The sequence below is a fragment of the Cottoperca gobio genome, chromosome 24 (assembly GCF_900634415.1).
Source record: "Cottoperca gobio chromosome 24, fCotGob3.1, whole genome shotgun sequence".
Taxonomy (NCBI): Eukaryota; Metazoa; Chordata; class Actinopteri; order Perciformes; family Bovichtidae; genus Cottoperca; species Cottoperca gobio.
The window spans coordinates 1,664,087-1,676,586 of NC_041378.1; the positions used below are offsets into that span (position 1 = coordinate 1,664,087).

At 44.8% G+C, this 12,500-nt stretch overlaps 2 protein-coding genes across 4 annotated transcripts in view; one reads left to right on the top strand and one right to left on the bottom strand.

Moving 5' to 3' along the window:
- The window catches only part of vash2 (vasohibin 2), a 24,843-nt gene extending 20,548 nt beyond the window's left edge, over positions 1-4,295 (top strand). For all 3 annotated transcript variants that reach the window (XM_029425485.1, XM_029425484.1, XM_029425483.1), the window contains exon 9: positions 1,527-4,295. In XM_029425485.1, the coding sequence (XP_029281345.1) occupies positions 1,527-1,596 (70 nt within the window). In that variant the 3' untranslated portion in view covers positions 1,597-4,295. The remainder of the gene's footprint in view (positions 1-1,526) is intronic.
- A 1,725-nt stretch (positions 4,296-6,020) lies between these two features.
- On the bottom strand, positions 6,021-12,283 carry angel2 (angel homolog 2 (Drosophila)). Its single transcript, XM_029425546.1, is given in 9 exon segments — positions 6,021-6,916; positions 7,059-7,189; positions 8,892-8,961; positions 9,303-9,438; positions 9,587-10,017; positions 10,401-10,470; positions 10,586-10,806; positions 11,013-11,032; positions 11,034-12,283. Coding segments are annotated over 9 exon segments (2,211 nt in total). The 5' UTR covers positions 12,002-12,283; the 3' UTR covers positions 6,021-6,752.
- Positions 12,284-12,500: the final 217 nt, after the last annotated feature.

Below are 12,500 nucleotides of genomic sequence, written 5' to 3' on the forward strand. Positions count from 1 at the left end.
TTTTCCTCTTGGTAAACTTGAGAGTATCAGGAACACAGAAGTTAAGGAAGTTAAAGAAGATAGTTAGTTAGCAGTCATAGAATCATAGAAACTTACTTCATATCAACGACAGGACGATCTGAAAGGGTTATAACCTGCATGTCTGTGTGTGTGATGCATTCACAAAGCTGTGCCCTGAACTTAATGAAGTGACCCCTGCGTGACCTCTGCCTGTCAGCAGACACATCACCAGGAGCCGCAGATGAACCAAAGCAAGTTAGAGAAAAGACTTGGAAAGTTTCATTGTTCGTGTTAATCTTAAATCGTAAATCAGTCGAACACTTTGTTATTTTAATCTTCACACGAGCTGATGGCCTCATCAGGACGCATCAGCACTTTGAACCTCTTGAATGTGGCACTTAGGAAGCTGTTACTGTTGTCAACACTTAACAACATGTCCCCTCCACACACACACACACACACACACACACACACACACTGCTGCTGGAACAGCTGAGCTCACACTGTGACATCAGGAGGGTTTCATCTGCACTGCTGCGACACAAACACAAAACTAAAGGAAGTGAAATAACATTGAACATGTTGAAAGATGCTGATTATTGTAATAATAAGTGAGTTTGTTTTATAGAAATGTTCTCTTTGTGGCCGGATGAGGCTGCAATCTGCGTGCAAAAGTAAAAGCTTAAAGTGTGTTTTTATATGTAATTATTTCTTCACATTTCATCAGCTTCATCAGCTTCATCAGCTTCATCAGCTTCATCAGCACAAGGTCCGGGCTTCCTTTCACTTATAGAGAGAGATGCATCATAAATACATCATCATGTTAACTTATACCTTTATTACTAAACACAGAGTAACAACAATAAAACAACATTTAAATAGATAATAATAATAATTAAAAACGTCTCACCTTCCTCACTTCTCTCTGAGCAGAGAGCGACAAACATAATAAAAGATAAAGCAAAGAAACGGGAGTGATGGACAGCAAGATGAAGTACAGGGTTCAGGGAAAGAAGACACGAGTAGAGAGGAAGAGGAGGAGAGGAGGAGAGGAGAGGAGGAGGAGAGGAGGAGAGAAGGAGAGAAGGAGAGGAGGAGAGAAGGAGAGAAGAAGAGGAGGAGAGAAGAGAAGAAGAGGAGGAGAGAAGAAGGGTGGAGAGGAAAGCAGGCAGGAAAGAGAAAATGAAAAAGAGGTGGAGGAGGAATAAAAAGTCACTTCAACAAATAACTTTTCTCCTTCATGTGTCGGAGAGAGAACTTGAAAGCGACCTTCTACTCAGAAAGCACTGAAGATGAAGAACAGTGAGGGAGAGGAGGAGGTGACATGAGAAGAGAAGAAGAGAGAAAGCACTGAAGACTTCAGATCTCACTTCTTCTGTCCTTTCTCTCTGAGCTCTGAAACCTGTTGAGTAAATGTTCTCGGTTCTCTGGTGAAGATCTTCATCAACGTCTTCCTCTCTTTCTCTTCTATAACCCTTCAGTCCGTCTGTTTTCTGATGTTTGTTTCTCTGCTCTGTGTCCGTCAGGCCGGCCTCGGTGGAGCGGAAACCTCCGGAGCTCAGCACCCTCAACGATGGCTACCAGATCCGCATCTGATCCCGTACTATTTCCCCCCCCCCCCCGCCCTGATCCTGCAGAGTCTCTTCCTGCCACCGAAGGTCTCAGGAGTCACTGCAGAGACTTTACACAGACGCTGCTCTGGTTTTAATACTGCACTGTTCACCCGTTTAGTAGAGATGAACCCATGACATCATCATCATCACCATCATCATCATCATCATCATCATCATCATCATCATCATCTTCACACCCCTCTGTAGCCTCACACGTCTGCGCAGCTCCTGCAGCACTTTGTCTTTAAGAAGACGATCACAGAACGCAGGGAAATGTGAGAAGGAGAGAAGAAGAGAGGGAGCGATGCACTGAGAGGATTCACTGCAGGAGACCAGACCATTAGAGCACTGCGGCAACCCCCCCCCCCCCCCCCCCCCCCCCTCATCCTCCTCTTCCCTCTGTTGACACATAACTCAACACATAACCACAGCTCTGTCCCAGCTGACGGTCAGAACTTCAACAGACATGCAGTCTCTCCACACGTCTCTGAAGAAGTCCCTCTGCGTGTGACGTCTGCACATAGGGAACCCTTTCAGACGTTACCTAACACTGAAACATTATTCAAACACACAAACCTTTTTAAAAAGGTGAACTTTTCACTGCTATAAGTTACGAGAAGTCGTGTTCACAGTCTGACACACGGCCGCCTCCACGGCGAGCGGATGTCAGCTGATACCAAAGGTCACGACCTCTAGAGAGCTCACAACACTGTTATTAGGATGTTTAAATCTCTGCGACAAATAACTTTTGCTTTAATACGTTAAGTTTGGTTCGGAGGCTGGTGCTCAGCAGCGTGCGCTCTGCGTCGTGTCCCACTTTGTTAATTGTTAACGCAGCTTCTCAATCAGTAACTCGTATTTTCAGCTCTTCGCTCGACACCAACGAGAGTGAGGAAACCATGAAGGTGAGCGATGCCTCACATTCAGTGTCTGCTTCATGATGCATCAGGAGCTGAGAAGCTTGAACCTTCACCGTTCACACTTCATCAGATACAAACGCTTGAAACGTTGACAGCCAGTCGTTCTCACACGATGCAGGTTATAAGCACGTGCATCCTGAAGTATCTCCTGCTCTCTGTTCCTGTTACGTTCACACGGTGAACTTTAGTCTGGAGCCTTCACACTTCAGAGCAGCACTTTGGCGTCTGTACTGACTCGTGTTCAGCCTCACCGGGCGGTGACACGTCGACCATCAGCGGGAGGATTGAAAGTGTGTGTGCAGAGTGTTTCTGATGTTGTCGTGTGATTGTTTCACCGCTTCTCGCTCACGCTGTGTTTCGTTGCCAACTGAACATTTCACCCGAGCTTTTTGTTTCCACAATAAGCTATGCACGCGCTGCGGTCGAGAAATCCCCGTCTTCCACACGATGGAGGAGGAAGAGGTGTGTGTGTGTGTGTGTGTGTGTGGCTCGAGCGACACACACACACACACACTAATCGCCTTTTAAAACATCTGTACAGAAAATACAAATCTTGGATGATAAGAACATTTCTTAACGGTTTGGACCGTCGGAAAGACACAAAGACACAAAGACACAAAGACACCAGCTCAACAAGAAGCACAAAGCTGCTGGGGGGGGGGGGGGGTGCAACATATCAAACGGAGGTTCAACAGTTAACGAGAACCTTCTCCACCTTCTGTTCTGTGGATCCCGACGACAGTGACTCCATGTAGCAGCATTAGAGACTTCTGTGCTTGACAATTTATCTTATTGAATGTTTTTACGTTTGTGTTCTGACTTCTCAAATCGCGTGTAATCGAGACGTTTGATTGGTTGCTCGTGCACTCCTTGTAAAGAGGCATTTGAAACACCGTGTAGTTGTCGCAGGTGTTCTCTTTCATGGCCTTTTGATTTGTTTCCAAAGTGCTGATGTCGTGCGTCTCAACTCCATGTCGGTCCTCGACTTACTGTCACTGGAGTCTGTTTGAAAATCAGCGATGAATACGGAAACCAGGCCGCAGGCTGACGACCAGGAGGCCGCAGGCTGACGACCAGGAGGCCGCAGGCTGACGACCAGGAGGCCGCAGGCTGACGACCAGGAGGCCGCAGGCTGACGACCAGGAGGCCGCAGGCTGACGACCAGGAGGCCGCAGGCTGACGACCAGGAGGCCGCAGGCTGACGACCAGGAGGCCGATCACTGAGATCCAAACGTTCCCTGTTGCGTATGATAATGAAATTCTACATTTTGTATTTGTGCTAAATTGACAAGATAAAGTGTTTTCGTTTTTTTTTCTCCCAGAAGCCAAAACCAAATTGAGAGCAACATATCTGAACAATGTTTAGAATATATTGAGTGGATATGAGGAATGTCCCAGTGCCTCAGCAGTAAGAGTGTTAGCGCGTGAGAATATCTTTAAGATGTTATACTTCCACTTCCTGCTTTAGTGTTCCTGATCAAACACGTGCTGATTGGTTCTGCTTGTAAAGAACATTTAAAAGCAGAACAAAGGGACACTCATCCTTCAGTGTGTGTGTGTGTGTGTGTGTAACAGCACACACACACACTTATTATTTTAAAGAGCGCTTGTTCCCTGTGTGAGGACTTGGTGTGATTTTGTATTCCTGTGGAGATCAACAGTAGGAGACGATGTGACCTTCAGTAAATATTATTATTGTTACAGTGTCGGTGGTCTGACAGCAGCAGCATGTCTTCTTTTAATAAATGATCTATGTTTTTAACTGTGTGTTCTTCAACCTTTCAAACCTGACATGAATCGTGTGGTTGGGAGTCAAAGTAATAATACTACTCAGTAATAATGTTGACAGTGCTGTACGCTCACACCACAGCCTGGCTTCTGATCAAATAATCTGCTTACGTGTGTGTGTGTGTGTGTGTCTGTGTGTGTGAGCACATGGAGGCAGATTTACAGAAATAATCCTTCATTTCTCATCTGTGCAGCAGTTTAGTGAATGGAAGAGGAGGCTCACCTTGTTCTGTGTGTGTGTGTGTGTGTTCTGTCAATGGCTTATGATGATGTAAGTGTGTGTGTGTGTTTCTGTCAATGGTTTATGATGATGTAAGTGTGTGTGTGTGAGCAGAGATGATTCCCACCTCCCTCTCTGTCGTGAGGATTAAGCTGTTGACCGAGCGTCAAGGTGAGACGGTAAGAAGCCAGCAGCAGCTCTTGTTGTGTTTTACATTTTCATTCGTCCTTCAAGCGCCACAATTATAATTCTTTACCGTTCATACCGACAAAAAGAGTTTCAGATTCTGACCACTGGAGTTTTAATCGGCTCACAATCCTCCAAACTTCAGGAACAAAAACTAAAAACGCCACGAAACACAATCATTATTATATTATCACTATTAATGTTTTATTACTTTACTGATACTTAAACTTTTTTAAATCACATTTTATACTTAAAACAAATGAAACGTTTAATGACATATGCTATTACTGTCACAATCCACTGTAACTTATTTAAATAACATTTCTGCTATATTGTCTTCTTGCTCTGAAGCCTCACTGGCCTGTTAACACAGCGCACTGCTGCCACCTAGCGGCCCCTCACTGAACTACAGAGACTTCTGCGTGGCTTCCTGCGGGGCGTGCTGCAGGCGCGTGCTGCGGGCGCGTGCTGCAGGGCGCGAGCTCAGCGTGTTGAGATGCTGCAAAGAAATGTGTGGAGCACAAAGCTCTGCAGTGAAACGCACGAGGAGACTCGGCCATCAGTTAGACCTCAGTGTACATTAGAATACAGCAGCACCTAAAGAACTACTAAACTTACTATAATACTGCCATACTGAGAGAGAAGTGATGGCAGCCGAGCAAACGCCCCCTGCTGAGGAAGGACTGGGATGCAGTTGAAAGCCCCAGAAAAAGCCAGTAAGTGAACTCAAGTGTGGGATTTGTTTTGTTGCTAAGATAAATATAATGTAGGGTCTACTGACGTCATGATGTCAATTCATTCTTACAAACCATTTGCACTAAAACACAAATGTAGTCTTTCAGGGAGGGGAGCTGGAACTCAGAGGTTCCCCGTCGCCTCCAACATTTTGCTTTACGTTTATTAGGCTCAGTTTGCAAAGAGATGTTTATTCTCTGAGTGAGGATCACAGCAGCAGCTGTTTAAAACTCTTCCCTGCTATAAGAACAGACATGAAACAGTCTGAACAGGCTCCTGCTGCAGTGCAGAGAAGAATACCAATACCATCTGTGTCTCACACACACACACACACACACACACACACCCATTACACAACAGAAGATACAGCCACGTCTATTGAAACAGCATGTTTCTATAGAATTGTCCCATCATGCACTGGGGCCTGTCAGACTGAAGAGCACAGCTGATTCCTGTTTGGACATCACGTGGACAGCGGACAGCAGCCGGCTGCACGACACAAACATCGTGAGGATCCTGAACACGCGTTATAAACGCATTCAATGACGAGCAGCCACGTATAAAAACACAAGTCCTTTATTTACAAACTGTCTAAAAGTTCTTTCTAAAAGAAGTTTTAGAAAAATAAATCCACTGTGTTTGAAATGAGGTGGTGAGTTCGGGGTTACTACATTCATTCTCCAGTGTAGAGACGTAGAACACACGAGCAAGGAGAACTGCTGCAGAAACAAAGTATGGATTCCAAAACTCAAAATGGATTAAAAGATTTAAAATTAAATTACAAAGCCAATTACTTTTTCTTCAACGGTGGTTTTGTTGTTTGAAGCATTAAAATCCAGATTGTTCTTCAGGTTAACTTCATGGTATCAACACAAGCAGCTGTGAGCAGAACAGACGTCGAGCGATGTTCAGGCTTCTTCACAGATTCACATGTTGAGCTGAACTGTTCCGAGGAATCAAATCAAAAGTTAAAAGAATGATTGTTGTTCGTGCACACGATGTTTAGAAACATCTTGCTCTTGATCTGCAGCGACACGTCAGTCATCAGTGAGGTCCTGCTAACATGTGGAGATACTGCTTTACAGACGTCCCGTCACCTCAGGTGGATTAAATTAGATTAGAATTAAAGCGTGTTACGTTTCTTCTTGGATGTCACAATGTGCTGTTTGGTGGAAAACTGACTTCATTCTTCTTCACGGCAGCACAAGTGTTTATAAAAACAACTTTACTTCAGTCGACATCTCCAACACCTTCCCTGAGCTGCTTCGTCCATCCAGCGACCCCCCCGGGTCAGCGGCGGAAGCAGAAGCGAGCGAGGATGGGGAGGTGATCGGACGAGTGGTGCTGGTTTGGCAGCCCGCTGACTTCCTCCAGCTCCGACTGGCCGACCAATGACAGCCGGCCCAGCAGCTGCAGGCCCCGCCCACCAGGAAGTGAAGGAGGTGTGAGGAATTCTTTTAAGGAGAACAGAACAGAGGGGAAACCGTTTGTTTGGAACAAACAAACAAAAGGGAAAGACATCGAGAAAGTGCCTTCAGTGTGTGTGTGTGTGTGTGTGTGTGTGTGTGTGTGTGTGTGTGTGTGTGTGTCAGTACCCGGGGGTGTACAGGATGTAGTCCACATTGGTGGCGGTGCGGGAGTGACAGGTGGTGATCTCAGGTCTCCCGTCAGGCTTCAGGCGGTGCTGGTAGGACGACTGCAGCTTCAGGCTGTGCTCGATCCTCGCTCTACACATACACACACACACACACACACACACACACACACACACACAAACACACATACACACACACTATGTGATGCAATAAACATTTCACCTAAAAGCAGCGACTTTGAGAAGCGACTGAAGGGAGGAGGTGAAGATAGAAGAGCTATGTTATGATGTCATGATGTCATGATGTTATGATGTTATGATGTCATGATGTTTGATGTATGATGTCATGATGTGATGTCATGATGTTATGATGTCATGATGTTTGATGTATGATGTCATGATGTCATGATGTTGATGTCATGATGTTGATGTCATGATGTTATGATGTCATGATGTTATGATGTCATGATGTTATGATGTCATGATGTTTGATGTCATGATGTTATGATGTCATGATGTATGATGTCATGATGTATTATGTATATGTCATGATGTTATGATGTCATGATGTTATTGTCATGATGTTTGATGTCATGATGTTATGATGTCATGATGTTATGATGTCATGATGTATGATGTCATGATGTATTATGTATGATGTCATGATGTTATGATGTCATGATGTTATGTCATATGTTTGATGTCATGATGTTATGATGTCATGATGTTATGATGTCATGATGTTATGATGTCATGATGTATGATGTCATGATGTATTATGTATGATGTCATGATGTTATGATGTCATGATGTATTATGTATGATGTCATGATGTTATGATGTCATGATGTATTATGTATGATGTTTGATGTCATGATGTTATGATTTATGTCATGATGTTTGATGTCATGATGTTATGATGTCATGATGTTATGATGTCATGATGTATGATGTCATGATGTATTATGTATGATGTCATGATGTTATGATGTCATGATGTATTATGTATGATGTCATGATGTTATGATGTCATGATGTATTATGTATGATGTTATGATGTCATGATGTCATGATGTTATGTCATGATGTTTGATGTCATGATGTTATGATGTCATGATGTTTGATGTCATGATGTTATGATGTCATGATGTCATGATGTTTGATGTCATGATGTTATGATGTCATGATGTATGATGTCATGATGTATTATGTATGATGTCATGATGTTATGATGTCATGATGCATTATGTATGATGTTATGATGTCATGATGTTATGATGTTATGATGTTATGTCATGATGTTATGATGTCATGATGTTATGATGTCATGATGTCATGATGTATTATGTATGATGTCATGATGTTATGATGTCATGATGTATTATGTATGATGTTATGATGTCATGATGTCATGATGTTTATGTCATGATGTTTGATGTCATGATGTTATGATGTCATGATGTTTGATGTCATGATGTTATGATGTCATGATGTCATGATGTTTGATGTCATGATGTTATGATCATGATGTATGATGTCATGATGTATTATGTATGATGTCATGATGTTATGATGTCATGATGTATTATGTATGATGTTATGATGTCATGATGTTATGATGTTATGATGTTATGTCATGATGTTATGATGTCATGATGTTATGATGTCATGATGTCATGATGTATTATGTATGATGTCATGATGTTATGATGTCATGATGTTATGATGTCATGATGTATGATGTCATGATGTATTATGTATGATGTCATGATGTTATGATGTCATGTTATGATGTCATGATGTCATGTTATGATGTCATGATGTTATGATGTCACCTGTGGAAAGCAGCTGCAGCTTTGTTGGCGAGATCTTCTACCGTCAGATTAGAGATCGCTCCTTCGACTGCTGAGAGAGAGAAGTCAGTGAAGAGGCTGCAGCTGAACCCTCATCAAACGTATTCGCACAGATTAAACTGACCAGACAACTTATTTAAAGAGTATTAGAGGTGTGGACAGAACAGAGCCAGGCTCACTGTTTCCCCGTTTATAAAATCTGTGCTAAGCTAAACTCTAAGTTAAGCTAAGCTAACTGTAGCCTCATATTTAAAAGCACATTTTGACAACACGCACCAAAGGAACGTTCCATTATATCACTTAAACTACGACTACATTAGACTTATCAAAAACACGACTATTATAATTAAACAACTACATGACTTGTGTTGGATCAGCTGTGAGCTCAGTCACCTGTCGGGCTGCTGGACGACGACTCAACGCTGCGTTTGTTCTCGTACTGACACTGACGGCTGATTCCCAAAGTGTGAGACCAGAGTGGAGACGTGAGGAGACGGTGACCTCTGGGACTGCTCTCCTGACCAGACACCTGCGCACACGCACACACACACACACACACACACACACACACACACACACACACACACACACACTGTAAGCAGGGTTCGTAGAAAGTGTGTGTGTGTGTGTGTGTGTGTGTGTGTGTGTGTGTGTGTGTGTGTGTGTGTGTGTCTCACCATGCTGCTGTGTATCCCTCTGTACTCCAGGCAGCCTGTGGTCAGAAAGCTGTACAGTGGACTCCAGGGTGTTGAGTTGAAATCCCCACACAGCACAACCGGATTGGTCGATCCGTCCGGGAGGCGGGACAACCGGCCAATCTCGGCCAATAGGATCGCCAGCTGGACCAGTTTGATGTCGCCGCGGCGAGGGTTGTAGAGGAGGTGAGTGTTGGCGACACAGATGAAGTCGGAGGGATCTGATGGGGTCGTGGTGGCGTTAGGCTGCAGCAGCACAATCAATCCCACGTTGTCCCGGTCAAGGAGGGCGTCGCCGCGGCGGAAGTATTCGACGGGATTGGAGGAGAGGAGTGACAGGCGGGAGGTTTTAAAGATAACAGCGCAGCCGTCTGGTTTACTTCCTGTTCGCTTCTTGTACTCGCACTGGTAACCTGACACACACACACACACACACACACACACACACACACACACACACACATATTAATAAAAGGAGTAAACACACGGACATAGAATAAAGTGTATAATTTCACAATAAAAGCATATTTACTGCAGATGTTGCAAAAATGAAAATACATGTGTGTCTTAAACACTCACACACACACACACACACACACTCACACACACACACTCACACACACACACATATTAATAAAAGGAGTAAACACACGGACATAGAATAAAGTGTATAATTTCACAATAAAAGCATATTTACTGCAGATGTTGCAAAAATGAAAATACATGTGTGTCTTAAACACTCACACACACACACACACACACACACACACACACACACACACGCACACACACACACCTAGTGCCTGCAGAGCCGGTTTAATCTGGTTTTCATAATGGTCCTCCTGCACTTCTTGTAGACACAGGATCTGAAACATTAAAACATGGATCTTGCACAGCCACCGTGATAGAAGATACGGCTACATTCTGCAGGAACATCTCTTCTCATCATTAAAGTTTCTTAAAGGGATGCGACCCACTCACATCAGCGTTGTGCTGCTGGATCTCAGCCAGCAGGTTGGGCAGCCGGTAGTCCCACGGCAGGACGCAGGGGTTACAGTGCTGGTACAGGTAGGCGTTGTCCTGCAGCAGCTCCTGAGACAGGATGTTGTAGGACATCACGGAGAAGTCAAACGCTGTGCTGCCTCCTGGTGGTTGGGCGTTGGTACTGCAGGCAGGCGAGGCCTCCCAGCGTCTCTGGAGAGCTGAGGACAGAGAGGAAGATAGAAGAGTCTGAAAGTCTTGGATGGAACAAGTAGAGCTTTTACCTTCATGGAAATGGTTTACTGGAAAAACGTGCACCTTGAAGTTGCTTGAGAAGATCTTGGATTTGACTTTGTAGAAGGTGCAGGGACCCGGAGTGTAATGGAGAGCAAAATAAAGCAAAAGCTCCTTAAAAGAGTGAACTTACATTTCACAGGTTTAGCGTCGTCCTGTCCAGGGGGGGGGGGGCTGCCTGTTGGCGCCGGCGACCTGCCACGGGTTAGTGCTGCAAGGCTGGGAGAGAAGCCCCGGCCACTGCCCGCCATCACTACCTCTATCCCTTAACTGTCCCTCTGGTGGAGGGGGGTTCCTCTCACGCGACCCTCCCTGCTCTCCTGCACTCCTGTCTTTGAACCAGGCGTTGGGTCTTTGCAGGGAAACGTTATCCTGTTCAGGTTTTGACGTGGAGGTTTGAGTCCTGGAGGTTTGAGTCCTGGAGGTTTGAGTCCTGGAGGTTTGAGTCCTGGAGCTTGCCGGCTGTACGTCTTTATGCCCTCCTGGATGATGTGCGCTTCTCCCTCGGTCTGGGGTTTCATCTCGACTGCCGTTGTCTTTTCGCTGTCTGTCTTTACTCCAAGCTTCAGTCCTTTCTCCGTCTCTATCTCTGCTGTTTCCTTCTCCATTCTTCCCGCGGTCTTGACTTCCATCTTTGAGGCGGTGGTTTGGTCGAGGGCGGCTGTCTCTGCTGGAATCCAGGTGATGGTTGGAGCCTCTATCTCTGGCCTTGCCTCCCTTCCACCCTCCTCCTCCTCCTCCTCCTCCGTGTTCCCTTTCTTCATCGCTCCTCCGCTCCTCTGCGCTCTTCTTCCGTTTGTGAGGAGGCTCTCTGTCGGACCGCTCCATCATGAGGCCGGAAGACGTGGAGAACGAACAACCACGGCCAAAGTTACCCGGGTTTAAGCTCTGAGGGTGTAACGTCCTACAAGAGAAGAACTGACGGGCTGCTAGGTAGGAGTGGGGGAGACGAGGAGGTCGGGGGGGAAATCCCCGCACCGACCACCATGGAGGTGGAGCGGGGATGAAATGTGGGAGGCTGGCGGAGGAGGCGCCGCTGCCGCTGAAGCCAGCCCTGCAGAGAGCGGAGCGGCTGCGGGGCAGGAAGGAGGAGCCGAAGGAGCTCAGCTGGTGAAGGAACATGGGGCTGGAGCGAGACGGGAGACATTAGTCAACACGTAGAGCTGAAACGATTCGTTCATCTATTGTTTATCTAGAAATAACGTTTCTTCTGGTGTGACAGTAAACTGACCATCTTTAGCTTTTTAACTACGTTTTCAGTGTCGGGCTGAAGCCAACGATTATATTATTATTATTATATTATATTATATTATCATCGACTAATCTGTCAAATGTTTTCTCCATAAATTTATTATTTATTTGATGTATAAAAAGTCAGAATATTGTGAAAAATGTCCAAGAAGATTCTCCAGAAACAGTCCGTTCATTATAGAAAAGGAAATAATATTTAATATTCAATTGACTTTTAAATTAGTCGCTTATTCTTTTCAGATCTTTGGACAAAACCAGCAATTTGAAAACATTGTGTTGTTTTTAGGAAACAGGAATCAGCAGACAAATCAGTACTTTAAATAATCAGGCAGGTAAATAGTTTCAAGAAAAGAAGATTGGAGAAAGAAAA